The sequence below is a fragment of the Protopterus annectens genome, chromosome 2.part0 (assembly GCF_019279795.1).
Source record: "Protopterus annectens isolate FY-2018-M chromosome 2.part0, PAN1.0, whole genome shotgun sequence".
NCBI classification, from domain to species: Eukaryota; Metazoa; Chordata; order Ceratodontiformes; family Protopteridae; genus Protopterus; species Protopterus annectens.
Window position 1 is genome coordinate 1,793,366,509 of NC_056728.1, and position 18,534 is coordinate 1,793,385,042.

The window sequence follows — 18,534 nt, forward strand, 5'->3', positions numbered from 1 at the left end:
TCAGGTAAGTTACTGGTGAATTGCCACAAGGATAGAATAGGAGGAGCCCTGAACTCAGCAGTGATTTCATTTATTGACTACTCTTTGACTGCTACTAATGCATGCAGCTAGAAAGCTATGTTGTCTGCCCATCTCTCACCAGGAGCAAAACTGCATTAATCCCAAGCTTGTTCATGAAAAGCCAGCCACAAGCTGTCCAGCAGTCAGTAGTTGTGTCAAATGTTATAAGGATTAGTAGGCTTGTTGTAGTCTTTTTATTGGCTTGTCCGAGTAGCTTGTTCAGCAACTCAGAACAGCAGAGAGTACAACTCTGCAAAGGTCCACACTTTACAATAAGGAGATTCCCACTGAATCAGCACCCAGGCCATTAAATCCAGCTTACACACCACCCAGTCAAGGATGACTACAGTTCAGTCTCTTACCAGGAGCAAACCAGTAACATTAATAACTGGCTCTTGAGAAGCACATCACAGGCTCTCCAATGATCGATAATCCTTAGGCTAGAAGTCTGTGTTATTTTGCTCCTCCTGTGACGAGGTGCAAAACAGCAGTACGGATACCAACCTTGTTCTTGAAGAGGTTCACAGACTCTTCGATGATTTGTAGTCTACTCCCAGATGATGTATATTTTTAAACTAAGCTGGAAAAGGGGTGTTAATGCTGTGTAAGTATTGCATTTTTTGCTTGGTGGTTGGGAAGATATGAACTGGAGGGCCTTCTCAATATTATTTTGTAGTGCTGACTTTTATGAACAGATGTGATGAGACTGAGAGGCACTTCTGAAGTCAAATTTGCATAAGGGGTGGGTAAAGAGCCAATGGCTTTAAAAAACTGATAGCAGCTTCAGCTGGCAGGTCTGTCTTACAGATAAAACCTTGTCCTTTTGTGCTTGCCTTAAACAAAAATGCTACTGTTCAGCTTCTCACAAAGTTAAGATAGCGTAAATGTATTTATTTATTTTATTTTACATTTGTTGACCAGGATAGTCCGACTGGATACATGTCCATTTTCAGCAGAGGCCTGGGGAGAAAAGCTCCAAAGGTTGTTACATATGCATTCATCACAATGTACAGATAGAACAAATAACATAGTACAAATAAAATACACTTTTACAGAGTCAGTTAAATTTATACAGTCTCTCAAACTTCTGCTCTGGCTTAACAAGTAAAAGACTGTAGAGTTCCATTTACAACAACAACATAGTACAAATAAAACACTTTAGTCAGTTCAATTTATACAGCCTCACAAACATCTACACTGGCTTAATAAGTAAAAGACAGTAGAGTTCTGTTTACAAACAGTATTAGTACACTAGTATGAATGATGATTTAGTCTGGCTTGGAGAAGGGACATATCCATTGAGACCAGAAATACTCCTTAAGAGCTTTTTGGAATTGAGACAGGGTGGAATCTAGGGTGAAGTTAGCAGGAAGTGAGTTCCAAGTTTTGCCAGCAGAGTTGGCGAACAGGGATTCACCCGCTAAGTTGTTGGATTTGATGGTTTGCACTCCCAGTCTATTAGATGAGTGGAGTGATCTGGGGTTGGTGTGCGGATAGATGATTTTCAGTGTAGGCGTATTTTCTGGTTGGTTGAGTGCTTTGTGAGCCACAATAAGTTGATTATACAGAATCTGCCTGGGTAGCTCTAACCATTCAAGATAATTTAGATTTATACAATGATGCGTTCTGTAGGGGAGACCAGTGGCAAATATAGCTATGTTATTATAGCAGCTTGAGAGTTTAAGATCAGTTTTATTTTGGTTGGCAAGTAAAGGGGAAGCATAAAAGAGGGTAGAGAGTAGATGGGAGTGGGCAATGGCAGTCCTAGCAGGTGGGGTTAGGAATGGCTTTATCCTATATAGTGAGTCCAGTTTTCTATTAGTGGTTTTGATAGTTTTGTTAATGTGCACATCAAACTTAAGATTGTCTACAGTAACTCCTAGGAGTTTTGTATGGGCATCTTGGGAGATTTTGGTACCATTAATAGATTTAATGGAGAGAGAGAGATATCACCAGGGATCTTAGGGTGGCAATATCCTAATCTAAGCTAAGGGAATCAAGCCATGAACTACAATAAATTAAGCTCATTAAGAGCATCTTTGAGTGCCTTAATCCTCAGACTTGATGGCCAGATCCAAAGTCAACATGATTTAATTTGTGCATTGAGGATGCAAGAAATGGCATTAGAAAAAAAAGCTTCATAAGTACATTTTTTCCTGTTTCAATCATTTAAAGTAAGCACTGTGTTTCAGGCCTATCGCTGGATGATAGATTCCCGTGATGAGTTCACAGAAGAACGGTTGGCAAAGCTACAAGACCCCTTTTCTCTCTATCGCTGTCATACTATCCTGAACTGCACAAGGACGTGCCCCAAGGTATTGTACCTTTATATATTGTTGACCTGTCTTGATATACTGTTTTTAAGCTACGTCAGTCTGCAGGTGCTAGATTTACTGCTGGGAAAACTGAATGTCTGTACAATGACAACACTGAAAGCAATCTACAGTTAGATTTTTGTCTCAGAATTTGGAAGAGTATTTTTTTTCCTCAGTGCAATGCTTCTGACCTACTTGTTAAATTCTTGAACAGCATAATCTTTTTTGCATGTTTCATTAGGCATTATATATTCAGATACTCAAGTGTGCAAATAGGTAAATGTCTGCTTAAAGAAAAATGCAGAATTTCTGATGAGGCTATCCTGTAAATGTTTCCTTGTGCTCCAAAATGGAAATAAATAAGGTGTAAATAAAACATTTGTCCTCTAGTAGGTCTGTGCATTTACCTCATTGACAGCCAGCTGCACTAGTTCATTCATTTTAAACTGCTTGTTCTTAGTTTAGTATTAAGCAACTAGTCTGCAGACCATTACAAACCTGTCCAGTAACTTATATTCAGAGGTTCCCTCAAGCTCTAACGAGGACAATACAAGGTAAACCGGAGGAAGATTTGAAGATGCTCTTAAAATTATTTAGGTTTACCTCATTGACAGCAGGCTGCACTAGTTCATTCATTTTAAACTGCTAGTTCTTTGCTTAGTATTAAGCAATTAAGACTGCAGACCATTACAAGCCTGGCCAGTAACTTGTATTCAGAGGTTTCCTCAAGCTCCAATGAGGACAGTACAAGGATGCTACTGTGCTTGACATGTAGTTTAAACTTGTTCCAGAGGATTCGCTGAGATACGAGTCTTTTTACTCCATATCTTCTCTGTTGTAGAAGAATTAGTTCCTTTAACTTAATATTTGATATGAAGGAAAGTACAGTGTCCTTAATGCCTTAAAATAAGGAGGGGGTTCTTTGAATTGCTGTCTTCCAGAAGCATCACCCCATGTCTCTTAACTATATTTAAAGGTGATTTGTAGATTTTGTGGTTCCTTTACATTCTTTGAGTTCTGGTTCTTCAGTACTATGCCTATTACTGACATTTAGCATTCATTAATTGTCTGATTACACCAGTCAATCCATTTCAGACTTGGAGGTGATGGAACCTGTCCAGCACTTAATAAGCACAAGACGGATAAACTAATCTTATTAGGGTATTCTCACTGTACATATACTAGCACGTGGACCACTTTTGAGGATCCCGGTTTCATCTATGGTGTGTTGTGGGGATGTGGTAGGAAAGTGGAGCACCCAGCCAAAACCTACATGGATGCAGAGAAGGCATGCATACTGCATGAAAGTTACCACATCCAAGAACCATATTAGGGACCCAAGCACCATGTTGCAGTAACATTAACTTCTGCATTCCTTTGCATCACTGGTATTCAACAGAGATGTAAAAAAACAGTAGCAGTTTTCAGATTTTTTCTTGACTATTGTGCTTTGCATTTAGACTAATGTCATGCCAAAGTATGACTATAGATGCTTTCATCTGAAGATTTATTTCTTTGCTGTCTGGTCTGCGTCACATAAAGAAAAAAACTGTCTGCCAAGCTAAAAGCTACTGATGTTCTGTAGTCCTGTCTCACCTTCATTCTTACATATGTGATCGGAGCTGATCCCCGACTCGGCCTATTTAAAAGCTGGAAGACTTCTGGTTGGCTCGTGGCTAGGTAGGCATCCCATGGTGCACCAGTACAATCCCCAGATCTCATTTGCCACATCGACGAGTTCGGTTGTGCTTCTCTTCTGCCAAGCTAAAAGCTACTGATGTTCTGTAGTCCTGTCTCACCTTCATTCTTACATATGTGATCGGAGCTGATCCCCGACTCGGCCTATTTAAAAGCTGGAAGACTTCTGGTTGGCTCGTGGCTAGGTAGGCATCCCATGGTGCACCAGTACAATCCCCAGATCTCATTTGCCACATCGACGAGTTCGGTTGTGCTTCTCTTCTGCCAAGCTAAAAGCTACTGATGTTCTGTAGTCCTGTCTCACCTTCATTCTTACATATGTGATCGGAGCCGATCCCCGACTCGGCCTATTTAAAAGCTGGAAGACTTCTGGTTGGCTCGTGGCTAGGTAGGCATCCCATGGTGCACCAGTACAATCCCCAGATCTCATTTGCCGCATCGACGAGTTCGGTTGTGCTTCTCTTTGGCTCTGGCTAAGTATTGCATTTACTTCAACTTTTACCAAACATTTCTTGGCTCTGTTTAGTTTAAAATAGTTAAAACTGTTACTGCTTATGGTTAATCATTTAGCGTAATTGTTTAGTGTAGTTAGCTTATACTTGCTCTATTTGTTGCAATTTTTGGCCTTTGGCCCCTTTCTGGGCTTAGTTTGGTATCCTGTCTGCTGGTTTATTCATAGAATTAGTAGAGTTGTAGGCGCCTTTTGCGCACTGTTAGACTGTGTATGTTAATAGGATAGTTAATAGGATAGAGTTTTTGGCAGTTTTCCGCTTAATTAACTTGTTAGCATCGTTGGATTTTCTATCATTAACAGAACTATGTTCTGTTCGTTCTTGGCATAAGTTTGAGTTTTTGTTTTTGCAAATTCCCACTTATTTTACTGTGATTACTGTTTGAGTGTGTGATTATATAACTTTCTAGGTCTGTTTCAGTTAGAAGACCAAATTTCTTCGTTGCCCGGGCTAAGCCCATTTAAGTTAGAAGACCTAGTCCTCATGGTGTCTTTTTCCTTCCTGCAGGGCTAGGCCCATTTAAATTAGAGGACCTAGTCCTCTTTCTTCTTTTTCTCTGTGTGCATGTGTCCTTTCTGCAGAATGTCCCTTAAGAGAGTAAGGATCATTAAGAAATGTATTAAGTGCTCTCAAAAAAGGTCTATAACGGATGGTCACAGTAACTGCATTTACTGTTTGGGGGCCATCCATTTATAGGAGACCTGTTTATTTTGCCTTGCTTTTAGTAGTAGGGTGCTGCAGGAAAGGACGAACAAGCTCATCCTAAAATGTCTCCTTAAGCCTTCCTTTGAGGAAGATTCGTCTAGCTCCTCCTCATCTTCAAAATCCACTAAGGGAAAGTCTAAATCCTCTAAGAGGCCCTCCCCGGCACCGGCTTGTGTCTCAGAGCCACCTCTTAAAATCAGACAAGTCCACTGTCTCATCGGCTCCACAGACCTCTGTGCCGACTGAGAGCAGTATTGTGATTGCAGGGTCAGTTCCAAGTATTTCAGAGCAGACTACTGAGACTATTTCTCGGAGCCGGACTATGGATCCTCTACCGGCCTCCTTGATATTGAAATCTCTGATACCTCAGAGATCCTGCTCTCCTACTCTGTCATCCAGGTCTTCCAGGAGTTTATCGGGAGAAGATGTGGAGAGGGTAGTGCTGAGACTTTTGAAGTAGTCTGCTTTGCCTAAATTGCTGTTGGCTCCGACCCAGTCGGTCCCAGAGCCACTAGAGTCCGTTCAACCCTTTGCGATCATTCCTCCTCTGAGCCATGCTGGTCTTTCGGAGCCGGAGTGCTTGGTACCACTGGTGGAACCTTTGGCTCCAGCTCCCCCTGTGGCTGTTTCGGAGCGGAGTTCTGCTCTGACACTTTTGGCGCTGTCTGTAGTGTCTAGGGGCCGAAGCTCTCCAGTCGGCCCCGACAGGGAGGCTTGGAACCAAGCTTCTTTGGTTCCGAGTCTTCCTCTCTGCGCATCAGCTAGAGTGAGTTCGGACCCTACGTCTATCTCGGAGCCGACTGCATCCTCGGTCTCCTCTGAGCCAGGCAGGTCCTCGGAACTGGAGAGGTAGGCATTCAAGATGATGAGTGCTGTCCCGATTTCAGCTCCTACCAGAGGTACTGGCACTCTTAAACCTAAAGCACCTACTTCAGTCTCCGCTCCTACTCCCTCCAGAGACAGCAGAGACCCTCTGCCTCAGGATCCACCGGCTGGTAGCCCCCACTCTTCCGAGACCTCCCCAGAATGTCGTCCTGAGGAGCCCCCATGGAAGAGGACATATAAGAGGAAGCATATAGACTCCCAGGATGAGTCTTTGACCTCTGACACTGACCTCGAGGAATCAGAAGGGTCCCCCCAAGTCATCTTCTGATGATGTCTCCTTCGTAGACATCCTGGAAATCCTTAAAGGTGTGGCTGACCCACTGTCACCCCTTCTGATGAGGAGTCTGTGTACCTGAATGCTTTTAGGTTTCAACCTTCTACCTCTTGGGTGTCTCCACCCTTCGACAAACTGATGGATTTAGTTAGTTGAAAGGTGTGGGATACTCCTGATGCCATGGAGCCAGTCCCCAGGAGACCAAACAAGTTTCTTTCTGCCCCTCCAGGAAAAGATTTTTTTGTCTGCAGGTGTTCCTGTAGATGCCATCGTGGTGGCGGTGGCCACTAAGAAGGAGCTAGCTGGGACGACTTCTGTCCATCTGCCGAATAAGGAGTCTCGAACAATGGACAGATACAAGAAGCATATCTTTTCTTCAGCTGCATTTATCCTTGGATCGCTGAATTACCTTATTCGCTTTACGAGTCTTCAGAGAGATCTCCTTAAAGAGTTAGGAGACTCTCTTTACAAGGTACATGTACTGAGGGAGTCCCTGACAAGGTTTCTGTCCATTCTCCACCTTGAACTGTATCGTCAACTCTTCCATGCGGCTTATTTCGTGTGCAGCTGATGGCTCAAGTAGAGCAGCGGGCTCAGGAATTTCCCTAAAATGTCATTCCTGGATGCATTTGTGCAACTTTGCAGAACAGTTTGTCTGCCTTTACCAACTCCCCCTTCGATGGTTCCTCATTGTTTGGATCCAAGGTAAAGGCCAGTCTCACCCAGTGAGAGCAAAAAGGAAAAAAACACACTGATGTGGGAGTATGTTTTACTGTTCCCTCTAGACCACACCCTATGGGTCAGAGGGGCGGTAAGATGTGGTTCAAGAAGTGTGACTCCTCCATCAGAGGCAGAGGAGGAGGAGGAGGAAATGGTAGACGTCACCCTAGAGGCAGGGGCGGTCCGCAAAACCAGGGAGGTCGCGATCCCTTTCGGGGCCACCCTTACCAGCGCTCCTGATGTGGGGCCTGACTGCTTCTCTGGGGCTGGTCGGGGGTCGCATTTCTTTGTATCCAGAAGCCTGGCTAGGTATCAGTCAAGACAAGTGGTTACAAAGAATTATTACCAAAGGTTATGCCGTACCCTTTTCTCTTCCACCTTTTGTTCCCAAGAAGATCCTAGATGTTCCACCCAATCACAGGGATCAGGCAACTTTGGAGGTCAACAAGTTGCTGTCAAAAAGAGTCATCCAGACTATCCCAGCAGACCAAATAGGATCCATAACTCACTCCAGATTCTTTTTAGTGCCAAAACGTACAAGGGACTGGAGGCCCATTCTGGAACTCGGCAGATTGAACGAATCAGTTAAGAAGGACAAGTTCCAGATGGTAACACTGCAGTCTATACTCCCGTTGTTGGGGAAAGACAATTGGATGTGCTCAATAGATCTCCAAAATGTCTACTACCGCATAAAAATGGACAGGGTGTCAAGCAGTCATCTACGCTTCCGGCTGGGAGCTAGACACTACCAGTTTCGTGCTTTGCCCTTTGGTCTCACCACAGCCCCCAGGGTGTTCACCAAATGTATGGCAGTAGTGACAGCTCACCTGAGACGTCGAGGATTCCAGGTGTTTCTGTATCTGGAAGACTGGCTCCTGACTGCCTCCACCAGGTATCTACTTCTAGCTGCTCTAGATGTCCTTCAAGAATGCAACTGCAGTCCTTACATATGGGTTGTCCTGCCTCAGGCAGCCCTCGGTCGGCCGGATTCCAAAGTCTGGGTCCGGCGTCGGCTGATGTCGCCTCCTCCCCGACGTCAGAGTGGCTGGGGTATAAAAGCATCAGCCGACGCCATCTTCCTCAGTCTTTCTTGCCGCGCGGTGCCCGAAACAGAAGCAGTTCGCAAGTGCCGGTCGGTCAGCTCCTGTGTTTTACGTATCCGAAGTCATCAAAAAGCTAAGTACCCCGTTGGGGAACCTTTTCTTGCTTCAACCGATGTCAGAAAAAAATGAAAAAGTTAACTGTTTGTCTTGTGGTAAACCAATACCTCATAAGGACTTCCATTCTTATTGCCTCCCCTGCCTTGGCCCAGACCACGACGTCTCGGCCTGTGCCGCCTGTGCTCGCTTCAATAAGCGCACACTCAGGCGCCGGGCAGAGTTTGCTGAAGACTTTTTTGGCGATAAATACTCTTATAACATGCCGTCGGAAAAAAAACGGAAAGACCGGGACTGACATTCTCGGCCCGCGACTTCCACCGACACCACGCTAAAAACTACCGCGAGTGCATCGGTCTCTTCTGAGGCGGTTGTTCCGCTGCTCCGGACCGACGACACCGCTTTACCGATCACCCCGGCCCCGGAGCCTGCGCCGGTGCCAGTTGTTGATTTTCCCCCTGAAACTGAAGCCCAGGATTTGCCTGAGACCATACCCGTGGACAAGGTGACTCCAGCACGTGGGGCAGCTAGGCCCCCTATGTCTGTCTATCAAGGCCTACACGTGTGCTAAGGCTGCCAGCCAGGCTAAGTCTCACCCTCCTAAAGCTTTGCCTCAGCCCACTACTGATAAACAAATTATGACTTTAGCTGCAGATTTAATTTCCTTAATCAGAGGCTCCCAGGCCCATCCTGACAGAGGTTCTCAGCCACCTTCTGACAAAAGGCCCAGGGTTGAGCATACAGACACCCTTTCTTCAGATGAAGCTTCTGGTGACTCTGATCACTCAGATACCCAGGAAGAGTCCTTCCAGGTCTACGAGGATTCTGATGCGGAGGAATGTATTCCTTCTGCCTCTCCTCCTGAGGATATTTCTTTTGGGGAAATTCTCCACTCCATGAGAGAGCATTTTCAGTGGCAAGGTCAGGAATTCTCCGACTCCAGGAAGCGGCTTCGTACCTTCCTTAAGCTTCCCCAACACAGGCCTTTAGCTATCCCTCCAGTGTTAGATGTACTGGATGATGTGTACTCAGATTCGTGTGCTTCTCCTGATTCTCTCCCCCCTGCTCCTGTCAAACCGGACAGATACTACAGGGTTTCTGAGACTCTCAAACATTTATTTAAGGCCCATTCTGTTGATCTAGAAACAATTTCCCAGGGGCCCAAAGGGGTGGCCACAACCACGGCCAAAAATCCTTTGCCCTCAGACAGGGAAGCTAGGTCCCTAGAGAGGTGGGGCAAAAAAGTTTATACCTCAACCACACTTGCCATGAGAGCCCTTAATTTCCTTTTTCATATGTTTCAGTATCAGGATTTCTTGATGGATGATTTGCAGAAAAAGTTAACCTCTCCTGAGCCTTTAGACAGAAAGGCCTTGCAGGATTTGGTCCATAACACTCAGCAGGTTAGCAATCATTTTCTTCATTGTGGTTATGATGCATTGGAAGCTTCATGTAGGGCAGCTATGACAGGGGCAGTCATTCGTAGACATGCATGGTTGAAAGAACAGGCATTGCCAGATCATGTTAAAGTAAAGCTTCTAGATGCACCTCTGGAAAAACAAAAGCTATTTGGTGCTAATGCTCAGGATGTGTTGAAATCAATTGAGGAAAAGGCTAATTCAGTGCAAACAGTCAAGGATTTCCTCCAGGTTCAGCCACCAAGGTTCAGCAGGAATTGGCCTCCTAAAAAAAAGTTTAAAAGGGGAAAAAACAGGCGTACCCTTTTAAATACAGAGGCTCCTACAGAGGACGCCAATGGCAACTGACTAATCAGAGAGGTGGCGCAGGGACATCCCCTGCTCCACAGGGACAATTACAATGACTTGACTTTGACACCGCCGACCAAGGCTCAAAGAGAAGCACCTTTAGGCGGAAAATTGTCCTTATTTTCCAAAAATTGGCACATTTTAACAAAGGACAAATGGATTCTGGACATAATAGACCAAGGCTACAGGTTCCACTTCCATACTTTACCAACAAGACAAGGCAAGCCAAACCTGCCACAAAATCAAAGGGCAGAGGCATTCAAACAAGTTTCAAAGCTGATAAAAATCAAAGCAATAGAAAAGGTTCCTCCTCAGGAACAAGGCCAGGGATTTTACTCAAGACTGTTCCTTGTTCCAAGAAAAGAAAAGCAATGGAGACCTATACTGGACTTGTCCGCTCTTTTCTCATTGTACCAAAATTCAAAATGCTGATGCTACAGCAACTCCTTCCCATGCTGGGCAAGGGGTCTTGGCTGGTTACTCTGGACCTCAAAGTGGTATACCTGCATGTCCCAATCAGACACAGTTGCAGAAGATACCTCAGATTTCTTGCAGGGTCAGAGCATTATCAATTCTCAGCATTGCCTTTTGGCTTATCTACTGCGCCCAGAGTATTCACGAAATGCCTGGCATCAGTAATTGCACACTGCAGACTCCAGGGGATACAAATATACCCTTACCTGGACGACTGCCTTATACAAGCGGACAGCAAGCAAGCCTTGACAAAAAACTTGAATTATGTCATTTACTTACTACAGGCTTTGGGATACACAGTCAACTTTCAAAAATCAAGACTACTGCCATCGCAACAAATAATTTTTCTAGGAGCCAAACTAGACACAGAATCGCAAATGGCTTACCTCACAGAAGAGAAGCAAGAACAATTACCACATTACTTCAAAAGCCTAGCAAAGCTCACCCAGATGACTGCAAGGAAAATCCTGCAGGCCCTGGGTTTCATGGCATCTTGCATTCTACTGATTCCACTGGCAAGACTACACATGAGAAAACTGCAATGGTACCTAAAAAGTCTATGGTCTCAACACAGCCACAACTTAGAGGCAATTATCCCGCTCATCCCATGTCTAAAAAGGAAATTCTTGTGGTGGGCCCAAGCAAGCCAGTCAAACAAAGGTATGCCTTTCAACAAACCTCAAACAAGCCAAACCATTACAACGGATGCCTCAGACCATGGATGGGGGGGCGCACATGGAGGGCAGATGCATTCAAGGGCAATGGACCCCCCAGGAAGTACATCTACACATCAATCAAAAAGAGATGTTAGCAGTAATTCATGCAATCGAGGCCTTCGGAAAATATCTTCAACAAGACCATCTGCTAATAAAGACAGACAACACCACTGTTATGTGGTACATAAACAAGCAGGGAGGTACTCATTCTTACCCCCCTTTGCAGACTAACAATGACTCTTTGGGAAAAGCCCCTGAAACTGAACTTACAGCTGCAATCCCAGTTTGTTCCAGGCAGGGACAATGTTCTGGCGGACAGTCTAATCAGAAACATCCTGGACCCGCACAAATGGATGTTGCATCCAGACATTTTTGCTCAAATAACTCATGCATGGGGGAGGCCAGACATAGATCTCTTTGCCTCCCACCTCAATCATCATCTGAAAAAGTTCTGCTCGAGGACACACCATCCACAAGCCTGGAGAATAGATGCTCTCTCATTCAGCTGGAACTCTCTAACAATCTATGCATTCCCACCTCTACCATTAATGACCAAGGTGTTACTAAAGATCAAAGCAGAGCAACCGAAAGGCATCTTAATAGCTCCAGATTGGCCAAGATAGCACTGGTATCCATTACTAAGGAGCATAACTTGCACCAACCCGTGGCCCCTGCCTCAATGGCCTCTACTCTTGACTCAGCACAATTACAGGACGGTTCATCCCAACCTGCAAACTCTGCAGCTGACAGCTTGGAGGGTTCCATGATTTCTACCCATATCTCTCTTTCCAAGGAAGTTCAACAAATATTATTGGAAGCACGCAGACCTTCCACCAGAAAGACTTATTCAGCCAAATGGAAGAGATTCAACATCTGGAATACCAACAAGGGACAGGATGCATCAGTAATGAGCATCCCACAGATACTGGAATACTTGGCAGAAATGCTGCATAATGGACTTTCCTATTCTTCCATAAAAATACACGCTTCAGCAATTTCAGCATCATACAACACTGATCCTCCTGTGTTTTCACATCCTTTACTAAGACAATTTCTAAGAGGGATAAAGAATATCAAGCCTCCCAGAAAACCACCAGTGCCTGCATGGGACCTCAACTTCGTGTTGGAAAAATTAACTCTTCCTCCTTTTGAACCAGCAGCATCTTCAGAATTGCAATTTCTTTCCTGGAAAACAGTTTTCCTGTTGGCAATTACCTCAGCAAGAAGAGTTTCGGAGATACAGGCCCTCATGGCAGTACCTCCATTTCTCATTTTTCATCAGGACAGGGTTTCTTTAAGAACCAATCCTTCTTTTATGCCAAAAGTGATATCCAGGGTGTCTCTAAATCAAGCAATTCACCTGCCCACCTTCTTCCCCAATCCTCAAAACAAAGGGTAAAAGCTGCTGCACACTTTGGACATACACAGACAACTACGCTACTGCTTGGACAGAACAAAGGCCAACAGAAAGTCTGACCAACTATTTGTAGCATACGCTCCTGGAGTGCAAGGAAAGGCAATTTCCAAACAAACAATTTCAAAATGGATTGGACATTGCATCAGATTCTGTTGTTCTTTCCATGGAAAGGGTGTGCCAGCCAATATCAGGCCACACACCAACAGAGCTACAGCCACCTCCACAGCCTTCCTAAGAGGGGTGGCTACAAAGGACATTCTAGAAGCTGCTACATGGAGCTCCGTGCATACATTTTCCAAGCACTAAAACCTGCCTTTATATTCCAGATCCCGAGCAGGCTTTGCTTCGGCAGTCCTGCAGGGCATTTTAGCTACACCATCTTTATCTTAGAACCTACCACCCCCACCTTGGCTATGGTATTCAACCCATATGTAAGGACTGCAGTTGCATTCTTGAAGGACATAGTACAGTTTTGTACCTACCATAAATGTAGATGTCCGATAGATATGCAACTGCAGTCAGGTTTTCCCTCCCTCCTACCCCTCTGTGTATTGGGTCCACTTCCCTCCTTTTATACTTGGCTGGGGATATCTGTTATGGTGTATCTGTTTATTGCTATTGTGTTTGTCTGGAATTTTTATCCAGTTCTAAATTTAGCCTTCCTTGGAGGGCATCTGGGGCAAGAAACACTTAGGAAGATGGCGTCGGCTGATGCTTTTATACCCCAGCCGCTCTGACGTCGGGGAGGAGGCGACATCAGCCGACGCCGGACCCAGACTTTGGAATCCGGCCGACCGAGGGCTGCCTGAGGCAGGACAACCCATATGTAAGGACTGCAGTTGCATATCTATCGGACATCTGCATTTATGGTAGGTACAAAACTGTACTTTCCATCCCTAGTCAGGCTTCACTACTACTCGCCCTCTGTGACTTGTATACTTACGTCTTCTCATAAACCTTCCACTAGGAGACTGTATTCCAGTAAATGGAGAAGATTCTCTATTTGGGTGGAGAAAATGAATGTTGACCCTTACACTGCCTCCATTCCAGTGGTTTTGGAATTCCTTTCTGAGCTTTTTCTCCAAGGATCTGCAGCTGCCACTATCGGAGTTCAGTTGGCAGCGATTTCAAATTTTTATCTAGGTTTTCCAGATTCTAACCTGATGTCACATAAGCTATGCAAAACCTTCCTTAAAGGTGCCATTTTAAGACACACCCCGTCCAAGAACCTGTGGCCTCATGGGATTTAAATTTTATGTTATCTAAATTAACTTCTCCACCCTTTGAGCCTTCTCATTTATCCTCTTTGAAATGTTTTTCTTGGAAGACGTTTTTGGTGGCTTGTCACATCAGCCAGACTGGTGTCAGAGTTGCAAGCATGGTCTGTTAAACCACCTTATCTGATTTTTCACAAAGACAGGGTGTCCCTTCGTACTAATCCCTCTTTTGTCCCCAAGGTCTGTTCTCATGCCACTTTGAATCAATCCATAGAACTCCCGGTTTTCTTTTCAAATCACTCCAATGCAACTGAGTGCAGGTTTCACCAGCTGGATGTCCATAGAAAATTACATTTTTATTTGCACCAGACTAAAGAAATCAGAAAATCAGATCAATTGTTCATTTCCTTTTCCGAATCCAGGTTGGGCTTGCCAGTTTCCAAAGTAACTCTCTCTAATTGGATTTCTAGCTGTGTAGCTTACATTTACAATTTTGACGGGTAGACCTTTGCCCTTTAAAATCAAGGCTCATTCTACCAGATCTCAGTCTACCTCTGCAGCCTTTCAAGCCAGGGTCCCACTTGATATTTGTGCAGCAGCTACGTGGGCTACCCCTCACACTTTTATTACTCATTACAAATTGGATTTAACCTCTAGGTGTGGAGCATCTTTTGGTTCCACGGTACTCAGGAGTATTTTTCCTTGAGCCACCCAAGAATAAGGCACTAGGGACGCTGTCCCATATGTAAGAATGAAGGTGAGATAGGACTACAGAACAAAACATGTTTGTAGTCCATCTCACCCTTCATTCTTACAAACCCGCCCTCCTACCCTCATCCTGGAAGTACCTGGATTCAGAAAAATGTTATTTATGGAGACCTTTTAGTATTGGCTTCTTTCTGTATGTTATTTCTCTTAGTTAGCAGCAAACAAGATGGGGGTTGTACTGGTGCACCGTGGGATACCTACCTAGCCACGAGCCAACCAGAAGTCTTCCAGCTTGTAAATAGGCAGAGTCAGATCACAGGATCGCCTCCGATCCCATATGTAAGAATGAAGGGTGAGGTGGACTACAAACATGGAACGTTATGGTGAGTACGTAACTTCTTTTTTTGTTCCAGTGCTGCTTTTGTTAAGCTTCTAGTCATTAAACCTTTTAAGCATTTCTGAGTCTTCTACAGCATCTGTGGCTGTTGTCTTTAAATGATCCACTATTGCTTTGCATTGGGGATTCAGGCACTAGAAGCTGATGTTGCTCTTACTTCACCTCCTTGGTTTGATTGTCCATCCAAGTGTTAGTACAGATGATGACTGACCTTTCTCATCCAGAACATATAAGACAGCAGTACTCTACTTTCAATGCATACATTGTAACATATACATCTCTTTATGCTTGATTTTCTGTGATGTCACCACAAGTTTATTGCAGTAGAATCTCAGGCATGGGGAAAGATATGCAGGCAGACCAACTACTTGGTCTGACTTCCTTGGTGCAGGACTGCTGTTATGTCTCCCTGGCGTGACTGACCTTTTCCCTTTCTAAGGGCACAAGTCCATCTTGTGGATAAAAGGTGTGGTTATCCTCTGTCGTTATTTCTTTTTGTACGTTTTTTTTTTTTTTTTTACAGCAAAATGTATTGGGGTCAAAAATCTGTACATGTGCATTACTGTAGTCTTGCCGACTGTCCGAGAATGGCAGGGATCCTGTTTGGGAACATTGTTTCATACTTTCTAGGTTATTTTTTTAGGTTAACCGTTATTCTTTATACCAATGGCACCTTGACCAAGTTGCATATGAGAAAAATCTAGTGGTAGTTTCAAAGCCTCTGGGAACAACACCATCATCTACTGGGCAGGGTATTAGCTTTGATTCTTGTCATCCAGAATTAACTGTCCTGATACTGCCTAGTTCTTGCTGAGATCCAAGAGATGCCTTTCTGAACCCAGCAAGAACACAAACCTTACAACAGATGCCTCCAACCTGACGGGAAGCTCATGTTCAAAACCTTGATATGCAGTAGGTGTGTGTGTCATATCGGGAGGCTTACTAAATAGTGGACAAAATAAAAATGTGATCTAACTTCCATGATGTCTGTATTCCTACTGATTTCTGTAGAACCAAGGGTGTAGAGCATGACATGGAGATTATGACTAGCTCATTAACATTTAATATATATATCCATTTATGATGCTCCCATTTTAAAAAGCAATAGTTATAATCTTGTGAGGTTGCATACTTTAACACTCTACTATGCATGTCATGGGCTACTTACATCAAACTTCTACATATTCAAAAAAATTTCTATAACAGTTTTCAGTCATTAAAATGATTTTAGTTATAATGCACTGGCTGTATATTTGTGGATTCTTGAGATGTCTGCCATACCGGGACAATGTAATAGGACTGCTTGCAGTTAATGGCCTTGCTGTTGGGATAGCTGTTGCACACTAAACTTTGGATATGTCAGGAATCCCTGTCTGCAGTCCTAAACTCAGTTTTTACAGTCTTTGTTATTAAATTACTGTGACACTGTTGGTTGCCTACCCATCTTCTTCTATTACTGTGTCTGTATAGTTGTCTTATATAATTTATGTAGTTTCTTCTGTACAACTTAACATCTTCCCCAGAAACTACATAGGATCTCGATTCAGCTATTTAGTCAGATTAAGGCTTTTGAATTCCCCAGGGCTTTTGGATTCTTTGTCTCTAATCTAAAGTGTGGTAATCTTCTGCAGCTCTGATGTCTTCTTTCATTCATAGGTTCATAGGTTCATAGGTGTGTACTAGGCTAATGGCCCTGGAGCCTTTACAAGCCTAGCCCATAGGATTACCTGGCATCGTGCCACCCAACCTTAGTTCCTAGTGCCTTTGTCGAGTAGAGCCACTGGAGTGATCCCCGGGGTGAATTTTCAGTTTCCCATCCACTCATCAAGATTTCTCTTGAAGAGGACCAGTGAGGTGCTTTGTTTGACATGTATGGGAAGTATGTTCCATAGCATGGGCAGTCTCTGGGTTATGAACCTGTCCATCCAGCATGTTCTGTTGATTGTGGTAATGAGGTTGAGGTCTCTGGAGCGTGTGGTGAGGAGGGATTGGGATTTCTTTAGATGTAGCATTTCTAGCAGAGCTGGGTCAGACATGGCTTTGTAAGTCAAGCAGAGATCGCCTCTAAGTAGGCGATATGAGACAAAGAATAGTTTTTTTAGTCTGTCCCTATAGGACAAATGTTTAAGGCCTAGGATCCTCTTTATAAGGTACTTTTGGGGCCTCTCCAGTTGTAGGTGTCTAGTGAGGTACATGACAAATGGGGCATTGTACTCGATGACTGGCCTAATGAGGGAAGAGTAGAGGGTGACAGTGACCTCTCTCTTCCTGGATGCAAAACCCTTAGTAATGAGATGTGCCACATAGAAGGACTTTCTGACCACAGTGGCAACATGGTGGTCAAGCGAGGTTGCTGTCAACCTGTGTTCCCAGATCTCCTCTTATAACACCTGTGTTCAGTGGACTACCATCGATGTGGTAATTTAAGGGAACCAGTTTTTTTCCCAAAGGGGATGAAGACACATTTTTTGGCACTGAGCTTAAGGCCATGGTTCTGACACCAGTCGTTGGTCTCATTGAAGCCTTTCTGTAGGATGTCCGCATCACATGGGGAGTTAATAATAGCTCCCAACTTGCAATCATCTGCGAACTTTGTCAGAGTCCCTTCATGTTGGCCTGGACTTGAGAAGTAGATCAACCTTTGGGTTATTGGGTCCTACCTGATCCAACCTCAGCACCTTTTAGAAGCTGTGGATCCAGGACTCTTGTGTCCATCCCTACCCATAATTCCCTCTGTTCCCTCAAAATGCCCCCTATCTGATTTGCCACCTTATCAGAAGGACGTGGTATATGAGGGCTGTGATATTTTGGGAGCAGAGTGTTTTGGATAATCCATTTTCTGGAGTTATTCTTAGCCGTGTTGTCCTCCTTAACTCCCTTTCCTTACCTTTTTTCCTCCCAGATTAAAAAAAAGAAAAAAAACTCCAAGAAGTTTGTAGATCCTTCGTCTGTTACTTTTCTTAATACTATTATTTATATTAGTAATTTCTTTGCCATTGTAGTTTGCTTTCTTTTGTGTTTTTTTTTCTTTGAATCCTTTTTTGTGAACTAGTGCAGTATTGTATCATGCTGTTTCTTTCCGGTGATATCGGACAAAGTCCCTGGGTTCAAAGAATGATCAGTCTGTGGCCACAGAATTCCACCTCAAAACCTTCACTTTGTGTGTGTGTGTGTACTGCCTAGGAGCAGCAAACTTGGATTCCCACTGTGAGGCGTGTGCTTCCTTCAGTGCAAAAGCACTGCAGTCCTAGGGATAAATTTGTCTTTAAGGGGCTGTTGCACGGTTCTCATCCTCACAGTTGTCTTCTCGGGAAAACATTTGGAAAAACCCTGACCCACTAAAGAGAATGGATGGGAGAAGGATAAACCCAAGGAAAGAGAGATGGCTGCAGAGAAGATGCTAGAAAAATCCAAAAAATGGCCTCCAGATCAGAGTCTTGGGTTTGGTGGTGCTAGAAGCTCCAAAACAATCTGATCCAATGTCTGTTTGAATTTGTTCTCCCAACACATCCT

At 44.1% G+C, this 18,534-nt stretch overlaps 1 protein-coding gene across 1 annotated transcript in view; it reads left to right on the plus strand.

Annotated features, from left to right (window-relative positions):
* The window catches only part of SDHB (succinate dehydrogenase complex iron sulfur subunit B), a 681,600-nt gene that overhangs the window by 549,917 nt on the left and 113,149 nt on the right, over positions 1 to 18,534 (plus strand). The window contains exon 11 of the mRNA XM_044061824.1: positions 2,253 to 2,375. Within this exon, the coding sequence (XP_043917759.1) occupies positions 2,253 to 2,375 (123 nt within the window). The remainder of the gene's footprint in view (positions 1 to 2,252; positions 2,376 to 18,534) is intronic.